Source organism: Microcebus murinus, chromosome 6, assembly GCF_040939455.1.
Source record: "Microcebus murinus isolate Inina chromosome 6, M.murinus_Inina_mat1.0, whole genome shotgun sequence".
Taxonomy (NCBI): Eukaryota; Metazoa; Chordata; class Mammalia; order Primates; family Cheirogaleidae; genus Microcebus; species Microcebus murinus.
In genome coordinates, this window is record NC_134109.1 from 99,533,290 (window position 1) to 99,549,393 (window position 16,104).

Here is a 16,104-nt window from a genome sequence, read left to right on the forward strand (position 1 = left end):
GATGGGAAAACCCAATATGGTAGAGATGTCAGTTTTCTTCCAAATTACTCCCTAAGTTTATTCTAATTTGTTCAAAAGTTCCTCTCTAAGCAGAAATTCTCAAGAGGAGCTAATGATATTTTAAAAATGAAGATAAAGGAGCAGGATAGAAATGGGGTAGGAAATGTCCTAGAACTACTAAAATAGCAGGTGCTGTGTACAAAAATGCATTTATGGAAGTTTATTATATGACACAAAATTTCAAATCAATGGGAAAAGAAATTAGTCAATAAATGGTCTTATACATGAAAATTAATTTTGGGAAACATTAATTTCATCCTTCACATCTTTTCCTAGATTAATTAGAAGTTTTAAGATTTAAATATGAAATATAAAACCACAGGACACTATAAGAAAACATCTTTGTGGTCTTGTCATAGAGATCTTTCTTTGTATATCACCAAGGCCAGACCCCATAAAGGGGAAAAAATTCATATATAAATTTTTACTATTCATTCATGACTATTCATATACTATTTGCATAATAGTAAAAGACCATTAAACAAATGGAAAGAGAAGATAAACTTGAAACAAATATTTCTAATATATATGAAAAAGGTTACCTGGGCAATGTATATGCATAAGAAAAAGAAATACAAATGGTCATTATAATATTTGAAAAAATATTAATCACTTATATTCAAGAAAATGTAAGTAAAACAAGATTGGTGAAAGTGATAAAGAGATAATATCTGTTCTTAGTCAAAGTGGGCACTCTCATCTTGGTGTTACGAGTATAAATTGGTACAGTTGTTTCTGGAGACTGGTGATCACCACTTTTAATAGGCATCTCCTTAGACCTAATAAAACTCTGTTAGTGCAGAAAATCAGAAACAGTTTAAATGTCCACCAATAGGGCATTGATTTAATAAGTTGTATTATATAGGAAGAAAGATAAATTTGATTAATAGCTATGCCATAGAAACATAGTTACAAAATATTTTAAAAACCTGTTCATGGAAGTATATGTGTGGAGTGGTTCTATTTACATAAGCTTAAAAAATGTGAATTAAAATTCATAAATAGCATATACTGTGCTGTTCACATTGATTATCTCAGGAGTGGAATTCAGGAGGGAATGTTGCACTGTCTTGTGCATAAGTCAGCTGAGGGACCAGAGGTCACCCTGTAAGTTTAAGCAACTTGGAAAGGAAGGCAGGGAAGACGAAAAGTATGTGGCTAATACTTTGTTGAATAAAAGTGGCAAAAGCAGGCATCCTTGTTTTCCTGATCTTAAGGAAAAAGCTTTCAGTCTTTTACCATTGAGTATAATGTTCACTGTAGGTTTTGTTATATAGAGCCTTCATTATGTTGAAGATGTTCTCTTCTTTTTCTAATTTGACTGTTCAAATGCTAATTTTAAATGTGGAAAATTCTATTTTTCTTTCTTCATCTTTATTTTCCCTGTGACTGCTCTGCCAAGGCCACAGCTCTTTACATGATGCAACAAACACTTGCTGATGAAAGCTCCCATGGTTTCGGCTTCAGAGCTCACAAGCACCATAGCGACCAGTCTAAGGGATTCATTGTGCCAGTCAGTCTGCGAAGTCAGTGCTCTTTATAGCTAGAGATGTGGAACTTGGGCAGCCCCACTAAGTGAGAACAGCATCACTTTATTTACAAGTTTGTTTGGGTTTAGTGTCTGACACTTCCTTCAGGAAATGTAACACTGAAATAACGTATCCTTTCCTGGACCTGTCCTTGACACACAATAGCAAGTTAGCAATGTGTTGTATTCATGGGATTGATTAGGACAAAAATTGAGGAAAGAATGGTCACAGTCCACTGGAGGTTGGGAAAGGCTCAGCGAAAGAAGTGAGAGTTGAGGGGAGACAGGGGTAGGATGTGCCTTCTAGGTGTTGGAATTGAGAAGCGAAGGTATCTTCAAGAGTGCATGGGCTGCTGACCCCGTGCCGGCCTCTCTAGTACCCAGCCCACACCAGAGCCTTGCTACACCTTGCCACCACTAACTTCCCCTGAAGGTGCTCTAATACTCTCGTGGACGCTAAGGCTGACGGCCTGGAAACTCTGAGTACAGAGACAGTGTTGCCTTTTCTTACACAGCTAGGTTTTTGCTTACTAACCAACTTTTCAAACAAATAATATTTGATATTATTATAATAATTGCTTAAGGTTACATACATACATACATATATGTGGTCTATAAAGACAAGTAAAGAAGTGATTAGCACAAAAGTCAGGACAATGGCTACTTCCAGCTAAGGGGGGGGTAGGGGAATTGTGATTGGAAAGAGGCACACAAGAAGTGTCTAAAGGGGCTCCTGCCGTGACTCGGCCGCACAGGTTGCCCACTGCACAACTTCAGGAGAAGATGTGCACAGACTGTGGTTTCTCTAGTACTGGACAGAATCCATCTCTTGCCCTGAGTTCTGAGTACATAGACATGCATATTTTTTCTGCAGAACAATAACATATGGTTTATATATACTTTCTGAATATATGATTGATTATATCAGGAGGCGGCAAACTTTCTATAAAAGGCCTATAGTAAGTCCTTACTTGATGTCATTGATAGGTTCTTAGAAACTGCAACTTTAAGTGAAATGACATACAGAAGGTCTTTGAATAACATTGTTCCCTTTAATGTTTTATTACAGTATTGATGGGGGAAAACATTATCAAAATGTCATTATTGTTTCACTTAAAATCAGTTTTCAAGAACCTGTCCATGACGTTAAGTGAGGACTTAACTGTATTTTAGGCTTTGCAAGTACATAGAGGTCTCTGCCCCAGCGACTCAGTTCAGCTATTTTACTGTAAAAGCAGCTAAACAATATATAAACAAATGGGTGCGGCTGTGTTCCAACAAAACTTTATTTACAAAACCAGGTAGCTGGCTGGATTTGATTTAGGGCTGTAGTTTACCAAACTCCAGATTTTTTTTTTTTTTTTAATTTAAGACAGAGTCTCACTCTGTTGCCTGGGCGAGTGTCATGACATCAGCCTAGGTCACGGCAACCTCAAACTTCCTGGGCTCTAGCAATCCTCCCGCCTCAGCCTCCTCAAGTAGCTGGGACTATCAGTGTGTGCCACCACGCCTAGCTAATTTTTTTCTATTTTTATTAGAGATGGGGGCTCGATCTTGCTTGGGCTAGTCTTGAACTCCTGAGCTCAAGCAACCTCCTGCCTTGGCCTCCCAGAGTGCTAAGATTACAGTGTGAGCCACTGCACCCCACCCCAAACTCCAGATTACACGATTAAATCTTTAAAAGAAAAAAATGTAGCTGTGGTTTATTTAGGGGACTGAGAGTAGAGAATCTGGGCAAAGTATTCATTTGAGGTTTGTAGCAAATAAGATTGAAAGCATAGCCTTCTGTAATCTATGTTTATTTTTAAATAAGTTATGACTATGAAAATGTTTAATCTAAATTTGACTTTTTATGAGCTTAGGGCTTTTATCCACTATAATGTAAAATATTGAGAGCAAATTGCTATTAAAACTTTGATTTTATCAGGAAAACATTTTTATCAGAATTATCCAGAGTAATTCTTTCATAAAATGAACATCATCTGATGTTAATTCATCATCACCAGATGCCAGGCATGATGCCAACTGCTCTACACATGTTATTTCTCTTCCTCACAACAGTTCTTCAAACTAGGTATTATATTTTGTGTGCATTTTAAATTGAGAAAAGTTGACTTTTCTAAGGTCATAAAACTGGGTCATTCAGCTTCAAAGTATACTCTTTTTTCTACTGTACATGGCTTCTATAAAAGACATCTTGTTTTAATGCTGCCACAATTTGTTTTAGATTGTCTTCGCAGTTTTACTGACTTAGAGGAACTTGATGAGACAGAATTATATATGTGCCATAAATGCAAAAAGAAACAAAAGTCCACAAAAAAGTTTTGGATTCAAAAACTTCCCAAGGTAAGTGTTGCATTTCAAGTTATGATGTGGTTTCAAGGGGAAAATGCTAGACTGCTGAGAAAGATTATAACTTTAGTCTATGTGAACTATTCTGTATTTGTCTCTAGGGTTTCAGTAAAAGCTAGACCCCTTTGAGAATTCATAAGGTATGCATGGAAGGAAGCAATATCAAGGATCAAAAGAAAAACTGAAAGGGCACTTAAAATATTAGAGACATTAGTACTAAACTTTGAAAGGTAAATTAGGTGTGTTCACAATCTTTGTCCTTATCTCTGCCATCCAGGTGCTATGCTTACATTTGAAAAGATTTCACTGGACAGCATATTTAAGAAACAAAGTTGATACATATGTAGAATTTCCACTGAGAGGCCTAGACATGAAATGCTACTTACTAGAGGTAAGGTGATTTCCGTTTTAGCATTGTAAAAAGATGTCTCTTCAATAAAATTAAGCCTTCACACAGACGGTAGAGGTCATCAAGGTAGGATATACTGATGTCATTGACCACTGCTCTTAACTCAGTCCTGGGGCTGCCTTCTCTCTTGTTCTGCATAGCCTGAGAACAGCGGCCCGGAGAACTGCCTGTACGACCTCGCTGCTGTGGTGGTGCACCATGGTTCTGGGTGAGTACGCAGTGGGCTTCCTGGGGTTGGGGACACCTGGTGGTCAGCACAGCAAAGACCTACAATTCTGCACAGCTCTTTGATAGTTCATCCTGGACTCCCCCCCAAAGTGGATTCAGATATATTAAAGTGGGTAAAATAGAACTTTCCTTTAATTTTGGTATGAAACAGTATTCCTGAAGCATTAGGAGAAGGCACATAAAACCCAAACTGAGAATGGTTCATTTGAGCCTAGCACTCAGAACCCCATCTATTTGTGCACAAAATCCTGAGTCATCTTTATTCCAGAATTATTTCCTTCACCAGCTGAAATTTAAACCGGGGGAAAAAACAGGAAATTATTAGGAGTAACTTCATGTCATCTACATTAAAGATGCATTTTTCATTTTGTTGAATAACATTCTTGATTATTTTTTTCCCTTGAAAGTTTTTATTAGGCTATATACCATCTGATTTCCTGTCTTTTTGAGCTGTACATGGGCAAACCACTATCTATGTTGAAAAATCCTTTTCCCTCAGAATTTTGTAGACATTATTCACCACTCATACAGGATTATAAATAAGTCCAGTACAAGTCTGATTCTCCCTACTTTATAGGCAACCTGATTTTTTTCTCTTTGAAAGTTCTTTGGATTTAAGAAATATCATCAGATATGTATTCCTGCTTGGTAGTCGGTAGGGACACTTTTAGTTTGGTGTCTTCAGCTTATGGCAATGTTTACACTGTATGTTTGACTCCTTTTCTAGTTTGTCTTCTGGAACCCCTATTAAATGTATGGTGAGTTTCCTGAATCTGTCTTCCACATGTCTTAACTATTCTTTAATGCCTTTTATCTCTTTGTTTCCAAAGACTGCCATGGACTATTTTTTCCAAGTCACCAATTTGGGTTTCAACTGTGTCCAAGTCAAAAATTAGCTCCACCATAAAACTTTTATATTGTGGCAATCACATTTTTTTGAGAACTTTTTCATAACAGCCTATTCTTGTTGTAGTATTGTCTTGAAACTATTGGTACTAATTAGAATTTTTAAAGGTCTCCAGTTTTCTGTATTAAATTTCTCAGGGTTAATTGATTTACTTGTTCTTCCTGGAACTTCTCTTTCATGCTACTTCTTTCCCCTCAAGAATTTGATTTTTGGTTGTTTATTCAGAATCATAATGAGTGAAGAATGAGGTCAATCATTATTGGTAAATAAGGGTCTTTGTTCTGCTGCCTTTTCGTAGAAAGGCCTTTCTCTTGACTGGGACTAACTCTAGGGCTCCATGTGTGAGTGGGTAGGTCCTGCTGATGGGGAAAAGTCTTGACAACTAAGGTATCAGGGAAGATGCTTCCTTGGAGGGAGATTTCTTTCTAAAGCTTAGTTTTTATACCACGATTCTGGTGGAAAACTGAGTACTGGATTTCCCATGTTCCCATAGGCCTTGACCTATGCTTTTTAGGTTGAGAGTTCCTCATCTCTGTTTGGTTTCTCCATTAATCCAGTACCATCTGTTTTATGTAACCCTCAATTTCTGGTCAGTCTGGTCACTCATTACTGTTTTTTAGTGTCAGTATATTCCTTGTCCTTTTGATGGGTTTGAAGGAAAGTGGTAAACACATGAGCTCAACCAACCATCTTAAACCAAAAGTCTCTAGGAATTATTCTTTAATTACAATACTTGAATTATATGGTTGTATAGATCATTTTGTGATTTCAGTCTTTTTCTTTGATCTTTCACCTTTTCTTCACAGGGTTGGTTCTGGACATTATACAGCATATGCAACTCACGAAGGCCGCTGGTTCCATTTCAATGACAGTACTGTAACACTGACTGATGAAGAGACCGTGGTGAAGGCAAAGGCCTACATTCTTTTTTACGTGGAACGCCAGGCCAAAGCTGGATCAGATAAACTTTAATACCTCCTCTAAATCATGATTGATCAACTGTACCGGACAAACATTTCCTATTTTCCACAAATACTTGATCCAAGATTTAATTTCATTATGCACTTTTCAGTTTCCTATTTTGGGTTTAGTTTTATCAATGGTAGTGACTTATTAAACATGGGCACCAACTACTTTTGTTGTTGTTCTACCAGAAAACCTCAGCAGACATTTTGATTTGCTGCTTTAGTTGTAATAATTCAATTTTTATATGTAGTTCCAAGAACTTAGTTCTATTTGACTTTTTTATATTAATGTTTTCAGTTCTCACTTTGAGGCACATTTACATCAATGCTTTTGTTACTCTCACATGCTGACAGCAAGATACGTTCCTGACTGTGAAGAGAGACATAGCTGCCTGCTGCCTTTTCCGAGCGGTAACGGAGATCAGGTTGGCTCTAAATCAAGGATCATGTGCTCATGTAATTTGTGGCCCACAAGATTTCACAGTGACCGCTAAGTAATCATTCTCTTTGCCTGTTAAAGATAACTGAGAGGGCATCATTAAGTAGTCCAGGTAATTGCTGCTCTTGGTGTCCCAAGGCTGCTATGTATCGGCACTAACTAAATCAGTCTGTTGGTTCAGTTGTACCTCTACTGCAAATACAAGAATTGCTCTATTTGTTGGGGTATTGTTTTGTTTTGTGTGTTCATGGGCAGAGATAGGATGAGAGTAAAGAAAAGTCCAAATAAGATGAAATATATTTAGTATTTTAAAAATTCTGTGATCAGCTACATGGTATAGGTGTTACCTAGTAAAATAAAACCATTGCTTCTCCTTACTTTTTTGAGCCTGTATCCAATTCCCCCCTTTAGTTGTAGCAGTGGAAATAATTGCATGTCTACTTTAGACTTGCTTCTTGTTTGGCTGAGGCTGAGATGCAAACCTCCAGAATTGATTTTTGACCGTCACCTACACTTCACGTATCACTGTGGGGTTTGCTTCCATAGAAACAAAGTCTTTGCTACTCTGGGTTTTAACAACTCTCATTGGCCTATCCTGATAGTAAAGCAAGTTCTCACTTTGAATAAATAGTTTTTATTCTTGAATTTAGTAGCTTTAAATTGTTTAAGAAAAACAGGTATAAACACTATTTAGATTTAACTCAAATTGGAATTTGGAACCAGAACCCCATTTAAAGAAGTCATTGTAATTTCTACAAGTGTTCTAAACCCGTCCTTTGATTTTGGGGATGGTGGCGGCGTTGTCTACAAATTATCTGGCGAGAGTTGGAGCTCAAAACAGCACTGTTTTTCACGTTCATCTTTTGTCTAACATCATTATTTTCCTTCTCAGTTCTCTACAAAGGACAAAATATAGCTCACATTAAGCCAGCCAACCAGACTTTTTGGTAATCTTGTTTTTTATATTAAAAGAAAAAATAGGAATTGTTAAAGTGTATAAATATAAAAGAAATTATGGTAGCTTTCCTCTTAGGTCAGATATTTAAAGTTACAGGAGCAGATGTGGCTCCATTCACATTTTAATATTAGCTGGATACATCTTCTCAGAACAGAACACATCTGCTAAACATGACAGGGAGCAAATTGCAAGCATATCTAAACACACATCATCTAATACGGTGGCCACTGGCCACATGTGGCTATTTAAATTAGAAACTTCGTTCCTCAGTCATACTAGCCATGTTTGAAGTGCTCAACAACCGTGTGGCACAGGGCAGGGCAGGTCTAGTGCATTCCCAATAACGTGTAGAGGTCTCCTGGACAGTGCTGGTCTAAATTTTCACTCCTGACAGTAAAGCTTTGCCATCCAGTTTGGGTCAGAGTCCGAGAAGATAGTTAAGAGGGAAGCGTGGATGTACAGTAGTTTATATGTTATATATCAAGTTGAACTAGATAATATCTGAACTGTGATATTTGACTGGTTTTGATTTGCAAAAATGGGTTTCCACATTTTTTGATCGAATACATAATCAGTATATTATCATTGTATCTAATTGAACCTGAAATGTGAGCCTCCTTTGATCTTGCTATTTCCTATGAATCCAGGCTCTTTTGCTTAGAAGGTAGACAGCTGTAACTTTTAACATTTGCACTTAAATCTTTTGTCTCTCTGAATGGGCAGCTGTTATAACTTAGTAAACACTTGGGCAGAATTGATGTTGGTAAAGAGAAGCTTTTTATGCCAAGTGGAATTTAGCAACAGACTGGACTACTTTGTTGTGGAAAGTGGTCTTTAGACAGGCAACACTGTTGGCTTAAGAGATGAACATGTCTCTTTGTATTTCCATAGTGTTTTTATTGCTTGGTTTTACTTAAACAAATGTTGGAATAGTATCATGAAGACTCATTGTAAAAGTGATTGGATCCATTTGAATTGTGCACTTGAACACCAGTGATGTAAATGTGCCTATTTGTATTTTAAATTTTTAACTGTGCAGCCTTATCGCACCTATTTTAAAAGCTGATCTTTTTGTGCTCTTCAGGGCTTTTCCCTTGTGCCATGTTGTCTCCAGCATGTACGTGGCTTCTCACTCAGAGAGCTTCTGAGGCAGAGCCTCACACCGAGTCACATGGCTCCTTGGAACAAGAAAACTTTCTCAGAAGTCCTCCCACACAGGTGGGTGATAGAAACCGTTTGTGGTGACACAAATCTCTCTCCATGGTGGAGAAACCTTTGCTTATCCACTGTATTCTACTCAGTGTATAGTGATGACAAATGTAATAGAATTAAACCAGTAAAGTATACTGGCCCTGGCTAAGTGTTAAATGTGTACCTCACCTGTGGAACCTACTCAGCAGCTTGGTTTCTTCAGTTGGGGACATATTTATTTCTTAAAGCCAAACCTCTCCGTCATTGGTTTAGTGTATATAGTCTATTTAGATATACCTATCCCACATTAATCTCTACCACCCCTAAACTATGTTAGTGGCCTCTTCACTCGGGCCCTGGAAAAGCTCCTGGGCAAAGCCCGTTTCTGCAGCAGGGCATGGGTCCTGGGTGACTAGGGTGTAGCCACAGAAGCGTGGGAAGAAGTGGGCGTGTGTCGTCTGTGGTCCAGGGTCTTTGCATCTCATCACCTCGCGCAGCACCTTCCCCCAGGCGTGAGCACGAGGGCTCCAGGCTGCCTTCCACAAGTATTGGTCATGCTGTGATGTAATCATTTGCCATTAAAACCTAGTTTGTGTGATGCCAAGAGGATTGTTTAATTGTGCAAGTGACTGATTCTTTTAAGTTGTAATCACATCCCTTTTCTGCTTCACCAACCTGAACTGTTTAAAAAAGTATCATTAAAGGTCTGTTCTCTTTCCTTTTGACTATTATTTCTGCATACCCTTTCCGTGAAGCCAAGTAAACTATTATATACTTACGCTGTGGGCCTTGTCAGTCAGTCAACAGGTAGTTAAGTTCTTACAGAATCCCCATGATTTTGGAACTGCTGGTGTACCTAGGCCAGGAGGAAGGGACCTGTGCCAGCAAGGTGATGGCTGGGAGGAAATCCTTTAGTGCCTGCAGTTGAGTGCCCGAGGTCCCACTCACCCTTGCCCAGTGAAATCATAGTCTCTCCTTATGACTACTGATTTTATAAAAAAGGAGGACCTTTCCCCCACTTCAGAGCTAGACTCTCTATCCCAAGGAACTAGTTTTGGGGCTCTGAGCAAAGGATATTGGTCATCTTTTAAAGCAAAACAGGCAAATAAGTGCTGTTAAAATAAAAAAACTGCTTCCAGTAAGCTCCTATACACCACCTGTTTGCTCCCATGCCTCCGCAAACAGAAAAAACAAAAGCAACCCTGTTTCCACACCCATCCTTTTTCTGACTTATTTGCCTGCCAGTCTTCTAAAATTGACAACAGAGGTGCCTGCAGCTCACATTGTTCTGCCTCCACTTCCTGCTCCGTGAGTCTAGGATGCTGCCTACCACCCACCAGAGGCAGGGCTCAAACGTCCTCCTGGCCAATGTCTTGCCGGTCCAGCAGAGCTGCTGCAGGTTGGAAGCCATGATGAACCATGACGACTCCTCTTCCCCCGCAGATGACATGACTGCATTACTCTAGCCTTTTAAGAAGCTGAAAGAACTACCTATTTCTAAGTGTCAGCCCTCCGTGGAAAGTACTGGATGAAAAGGACTTGGGAGGGAAAGTGGCAATAATAAGGCTAATCCCCGTCTGAATCCTTGCTGAATGGGCATGGTTAAAAAAAAAACCATCTGTGGTGTTGCAGTGTACCCTTTAAGTGAAGTACACCTAGACAGAGCCTAGAGGGGCTTCAGCTGCAATTCTGAACTAAAATGATTAGCTTGAAATAGCAGCTGGTTGCCCTTTCCTTCAGAACCCTTTTAGCTGTTCTTTGGCTTATGTTTTCAAGAAAGTCCCCCCTTGCACTTCACCTTGGCATGGTGGGGTGACAGAGGCACAGGAGGACCAGCTGAGACTGGCTTCGCAGAGGAAGGGCACTGACTAGAATGGCTACTTCTGGCCTTGCCTGCCTTCTGCTTTTAAAGGCAAAGCTGCACCAGACCTGACCAAGACTTAGTTCCAGAAGTGGGTCCAGCATAGTGGCTTCATCTGTGTCACGAGTCCACACAATGGGAAAACAAAGTATTGCCATTCCTTCCAATTCCAGTGAAATGGGGAGAACAAAAGTGACCACTGAGGTGGTGCTCCCTGGGCTAGCAGAGGAAGACTATTGTCACCTGACTAGCACAGGCAGGCTGTAGCTCCAAGCTGGACTGCATCACCACCTCCCAAACACACCAACCAGTGACAGCCAGGGATTCACAGTAGGGAATTAAGGTTGGGAGTAAAGTGGTATTAGGAAATGGGTCCACCATATTGTGAGGTCTTCTCAGGTCTTCAAAAATAATGGAAAATACCTCCAGGCAATTTGCCTAGAGGTGAGTCAGACAGGGCAGGGGACTGACCCAGAGGTTTCTCCAAGAGGGAACTGAGGGCACTCACGAAGGGGACGGTGTGTGGCTGCCTTAAAGCCAAGCATAGACTAAAATACTTCAACTTGAAACTGCTTCAAGCTGTTTTGTATTAAGAGCTACCTCATCCATCTGACATTTGGGGAAATACAGGCTCTAAACAGGAGGACATCATTGGAAAAGGCCAAGTAAACTTAAGTTTAAACCATGGACATACACATATAAAAAACCTTGGAAAGATAAGCTACTTCTGCTAAATCTTTTATGAAACAACTCAGGGTAAAAATAGAGCTGTCTGGGAGGCCAAGGAGATCCCCTTGCCTAGTGGAGGGCAACAGGACTTGAAGGTAATCAGCCTATCCTGGAAACCATCACTCTGGAGCGAAAATAACAGAAATGAGGCCCTTACTCATGTGTTCTGCTCACAGCTCTGAACTGTCACCCATAGTTCTTTACATACAACAGGCTTCTTCCAAGTAAGGGTGGAGCAAAAGATTCATCTTGATGTACTAGAAAATCAAAACAGTTAATATTTACAATCAGAGTCCCTCCCCGTGAGACTGCAAGCCCAGACAGAGCTGGTCAGGCCTGCCACCTCCAACCAAAATGCCTTGGGAAAAGCCAAAAGAGCTTTCTGCTAAACACAATTGTCCGCTAAAAGGAAAAGAAATCCCTTTTAAGGAAACTATTTAACTTCAATAGGCTGCTTTTCTGCCAGGATTTTCAATCCCTCTGAACATAAGCCGAACCACAGACTGCTGCACGTATGTCTGGATCCTGGCTTTTCTTTTCCTCCCTCAAGAGCTTCAGCACCAGTTGTTGGCCAAAAATAAACACCATTCCTCAACCATATATGTCCACCAGCCCAGGCCTGGGGAGGAGGAGCAGGAGGTAGGTCAGTCCCTTGGCTCCAGCTGCACTCACGTGTGGCCACCGCTCACCATGCACATAACCCAGCTCAACCGGGAGTGCCTGCTGCACCTCTTCTCCTTCCTGGACAAGGACAGCAGGAAGAACCTGGCCAGGACCTGCTCTCAGCTCCACGACGTGTTTGAGGATCCTGCACTCTGGCCCCTGCTGCACTTCCGTTCCCTCACTGAACTCAAGAAGGACAACTTCCTCCTGGGCCCGGCTCTCCGGAGCCTCTCCATCTGCTGGCACTCCAGCCGCGTGCAGGTGTGCAGCATCGAGGACTGGCTCAAGAGCGCCTTCCAGAGGAGCATCTGCAGCCGGCACGAGAGCCTGGTCAATGATTTCCTCCTCCAGGTGTGCAACAGGTAGGCCGCCTTGCCTCCTGAGCAGCGCTGGCTTTGCTGGCTCTGGCTCCGGAGGGGGGAGGGAAGAGCAAATTAGGAGACCACGATGGCTCTGTCTTGGGACACCTCAGACTAGGCCCAAGGCGGACACCCAGGCACAGTCCCCAGGAGATGGATAAAACCATGAGAAACAACTGCTAATCTTCCTCAGCCTGCCAGGCCCCAGAGATGCTGCTGCTGCTGCTGCAGACAGAACTGGGGCTTCAGCTGTGCCTGCTCTTTGGCCAGCTGACCTCCCTGGTAGCCATAAGTGCTAGGCGGGTCCAACTGGGCCTGGATTCTCAAGGTCAGGCCCGGGGAAAAGGCTTCCAGATGCAACAATCAGCTCATCCCTGCATTAAGCCCTAGCAAGGGCCCTCAAGGCCCATGAAACGCTGAGGAGGGAGCGCTAGGGTGCTCGGTTAGCTGAGCCAAAGCAGACTCTGAGAGCAGAGGCAGTAATAATGGCTTCCTTTGAGAACTTAATAAAATACACTCCCCTAGCCTAATTTTTCAAATGAGCAAACTGATGCTCTAAGAGGTAATGTGCCCACAGTATAGGGTTGTAATATTTTTGCAAATCAAGGTACAGGCTGCCCAGTTAAGTTTGAATTTCAGATAAACAATAATTTTTTAGTACTAGTGTGTCCCAAATGCATTCTGTACTTGATCTGTCAACCCCACCCCAGACACACAGGCTGAGCCACCAGGCCAGGCTCCCTCCATGGTCCCAGCCTCCTGGGTAGAGCAGCCCGTGCAAGAACACAGAGCCACTCGACCAGCCTCTTGCCGAGCTTCTGCCAGTCCTGTCCTGCCTTTGAGGAAAAGCACCCCCCTGATCGCTAATAAACCGAGCCTGGCTGTTCGTGGAAAACAAGGCTTTGTTGCCACCCAAGTTTAGTATCTGCTGTTTCCTGGCAGCATGACAGAACTGCAAGAAAATAGTGTGGTGGCCCCACCTTTCTTTTTTTAAAACTGATAGAAAACAAGGTGGACTAGGGGCTAGGCCCTGGGTGGCCCAGGCCATTTTGGTGACCATGACAAAGCCCAGAAATCAGACTGGGGAATGACATGGGGTAGGGGAGTGGCAGAGTTTGCCCTGAAGTTTTTACATTCTTGCTCTAAGAGAACTAGGCTTAATTCCCCAAACCAGCAAGGTGTGGGGGGACCTCCCAGGTTATTGTATGGTTGTCAAGCAAGGGGCCCTGGTGTCACAAAGCAAAGGGCTTTGCTGTCAGGGTCCCCAGAGCTGCTACTATGTGACCCTAGCTCAAATATTTTAAACTCTTACAACCTCATTTCTTCTGTAAAATCAGATAAATTCCTTCATCTCAGAGTAAGAGGATCAATGGCACAGCAGCACATAGCAGGGACTGATGAAGGCTTACTGAATCTGGTTCTTCTGGCAGTCAGCTCAGAGGTTGGGAGGAACAGCTGCGGGTGGCTGGGCAGCGAGGGAGTCAGCTCTTTTTCTGTGTTTTTTTTTTTTTTTTTTTCCTGCTTAGGGGAAGGGATCAGTCAACACCCTTGGGGCTTCAACACCTAGTCCTCATAACCACCCTGTGGGTAACAATTTCTCCCTCTTGACAGATGCCGAAGTGGCCCGGCAAGGTTCAGACATTTGTCCTGGATCAGACAGCTTTGTCACAGGCCAGTCATTTGAGCTCTGGGCCAGTTTCCTTATTTACAAAACTGCAGGTGCAGGTTGATGGGATGACTAAAGGCAAGTGAACCTGAAGGTGGCACGGACTCAGTGCATGAAATGTGGCTGTGCCCAGTGTATGCTAGTTCTTCATCCCTCACCCCAAGCACAAAGGAGCTGAGCTGGCCCCAGACGGGTGCCCGCAAGGAGCTAAGAGGGAGGCTCATAGGAAAACGGAAACTCTTCTTCAGTGCCGACACCAGCTCCCTGTGGCTACAGGGAGCCAAGGTCCAGGCCCGTGAGACGGTCCTGCTGGACTTGAAGTAGTCTGGTCCTGTTTCCAGTGAAAGTGGGTTGTGACTGTCTGTAGAAGGCCCTGTTGCGGGTTCCTTTTTTTTTTTTTTGAGACAGAGTCTCACTGTGTTGCCTGGGCTAGAGTGCAGTGGCATCAGCCTAGCTCACAGCAACCTCAAATCCTGGGCTCAAGCGATCCTCCTGCCTCAGCCTCCCGAGTAGCTGGGAATACAGGCATGCACCGCCGTGCCCGGCTAATTTTTTCTATATATTTCTAGTTGGCCAATTAATTTCTTTCTATTTTTAGTAGAGATGGAATTTTGCTCTTGCTCAGGCTGGTTTCGAACTCCTGACACCTCCCCCCCCCCCCAGTGCTAAGTGAGCCACCGCGCCCAGCCCTGCTGCAGGTTCTTTACATCCCAAATCTCAGTCCTCACAACCCCACTGGTAGACAGCATTCTTCCCACACTGCAAACAGGTCTAACTTTGCTCAAGATCTTCTCTCTCCAGCAGGTGCTGGCGAGGCTGCAGCAGAGAGCCCTCCAAGCTCTCTGAGCGGGCTACCCGGTGTTCCTGACTGTACCCACCTCAGGGCCTGGTACTAGCTGCCTCTGGCTCCTGACCTCGTCCAGGCTGGCGTCCCAGGGGGTTGCAGCAACTGCCCAGGCAACTGAGCCGAACCCAGGGCCAATACTGAGGGGTGTCCCGCGGCCTCAAGGATTGGAATGGGGCTATCACTAAGCCACCTGCCATGGAAACAGACCCTCCTCCCCCCACATCCTGCTAGGGGCATTCAAGGCCCTCAGGTGGAAGCTAGATGGGGCAGTCGCCACCAGGGCTCCCCTGCAAGGCAACAAGGAACAGCACGTCCCTCTGGGACCCGGCACTGTCCCCGGCAGTCCCATGGCTCTGGGGGGTTGGGGCTGCCGTTAGGGGCTCCTCACGGGCCCCGAGACTATGAGCCAGACCGGGGTGCAGTGGCAGAAAGCAGGAAAACGAGCTGGAAAGCCCTGGCCGGGGCCGCTGGGTGGGTTCCATGAGCCAGTGAGCCCCGGCCAGGCCAGGCCTGGGCCGCCCTCCTCGGCCTCGGCCCGGTGTCACCGCGCTCTCCCCGCAGGTGCCCCAACCTGGCGTCCGTCACGCTGTCCGGCTGCGGTCACGTCACCGACGACTGCCTGGCGCGCCTGCTGCGCTGCTGCCCGCGCCTGCGCGCGCTGCGCCTGGAGAACTGCGCGCGCGTCACCAACCGCACGCTGACGGCCGTGGCGGCGCACGGGCGCGCGCTGCAGACGCTGCACGTGGACTTCTGCCGCAACGTGAGCGCGGCCGGCCTGCTCCGCCTGCGCGCCGCGTGCCCGCGCCTGGCCCTGCGCGCCGAGCACAGCGCCGCCATGCTGCCCGACCAGGCCCCGCGCGCGCCCGCCGCGGGCCCCCGCAAGCCGCCGCCGCGCTAGGCCCGCCCGCCCGCCCGGCGTCAGAGCGGCCGCGTCTTCGCAAC

At 44.0% G+C, this 16,104-nt stretch overlaps 3 protein-coding genes across 15 annotated transcripts in view; 2 read left to right on the forward strand and 1 right to left on the reverse strand.

Moving 5' to 3' along the window:
* USP3 (ubiquitin specific peptidase 3) overlaps positions 1–7,105 on the forward strand; it is a 73,112-nt gene extending 66,007 nt beyond the window's left edge. For both annotated transcript variants that reach the window (XM_012758606.3, XM_076004470.1), the window contains 4 exons: positions 3,816–3,934; positions 4,218–4,331; positions 4,490–4,557; positions 6,291–7,105. In XM_012758606.3, the coding sequence (XP_012614060.1) occupies positions 3,816–3,934; positions 4,218–4,331; positions 4,490–4,557; positions 6,291–6,456 (467 nt within the window). In that variant the 3' untranslated portion in view covers positions 6,457–7,105. The remainder of the gene's footprint in view (positions 1–3,815; positions 3,935–4,217; positions 4,332–4,489; positions 4,558–6,290) is intronic.
* The window catches only part of HERC1 (HECT and RLD domain containing E3 ubiquitin protein ligase family member 1), a 217,817-nt gene that overhangs the window by 11,139 nt on the left and 190,574 nt on the right, over positions 1–16,104 (reverse strand). The gene's annotated exons all lie outside the window — the stretch shown is intronic.
* Positions 12,084–16,104, forward strand: FBXL22 (F-box and leucine rich repeat protein 22). 2 transcript variants are annotated; one of them, XM_020286154.2, is made up of 2 exons: positions 12,084–12,652; positions 15,724–16,104. In XM_020286154.2, exons 1-2 carry the CDS (start codon positions 12,318–12,320, stop codon positions 16,058–16,060), a joined length of 672 nt encoding a protein of 223 aa, XP_020141743.2. In that variant the 5' UTR covers positions 12,084–12,317; the 3' UTR covers positions 16,061–16,104. The 2 variants fall into 2 exon arrangements, with proteins under 2 accessions (XP_020141743.2, XP_075860589.1); XM_076004474.1 differs by lacking the exon at positions 12,084–12,652 and adding an exon at positions 12,684–15,619 and having other exon boundaries at positions 15,671–16,076.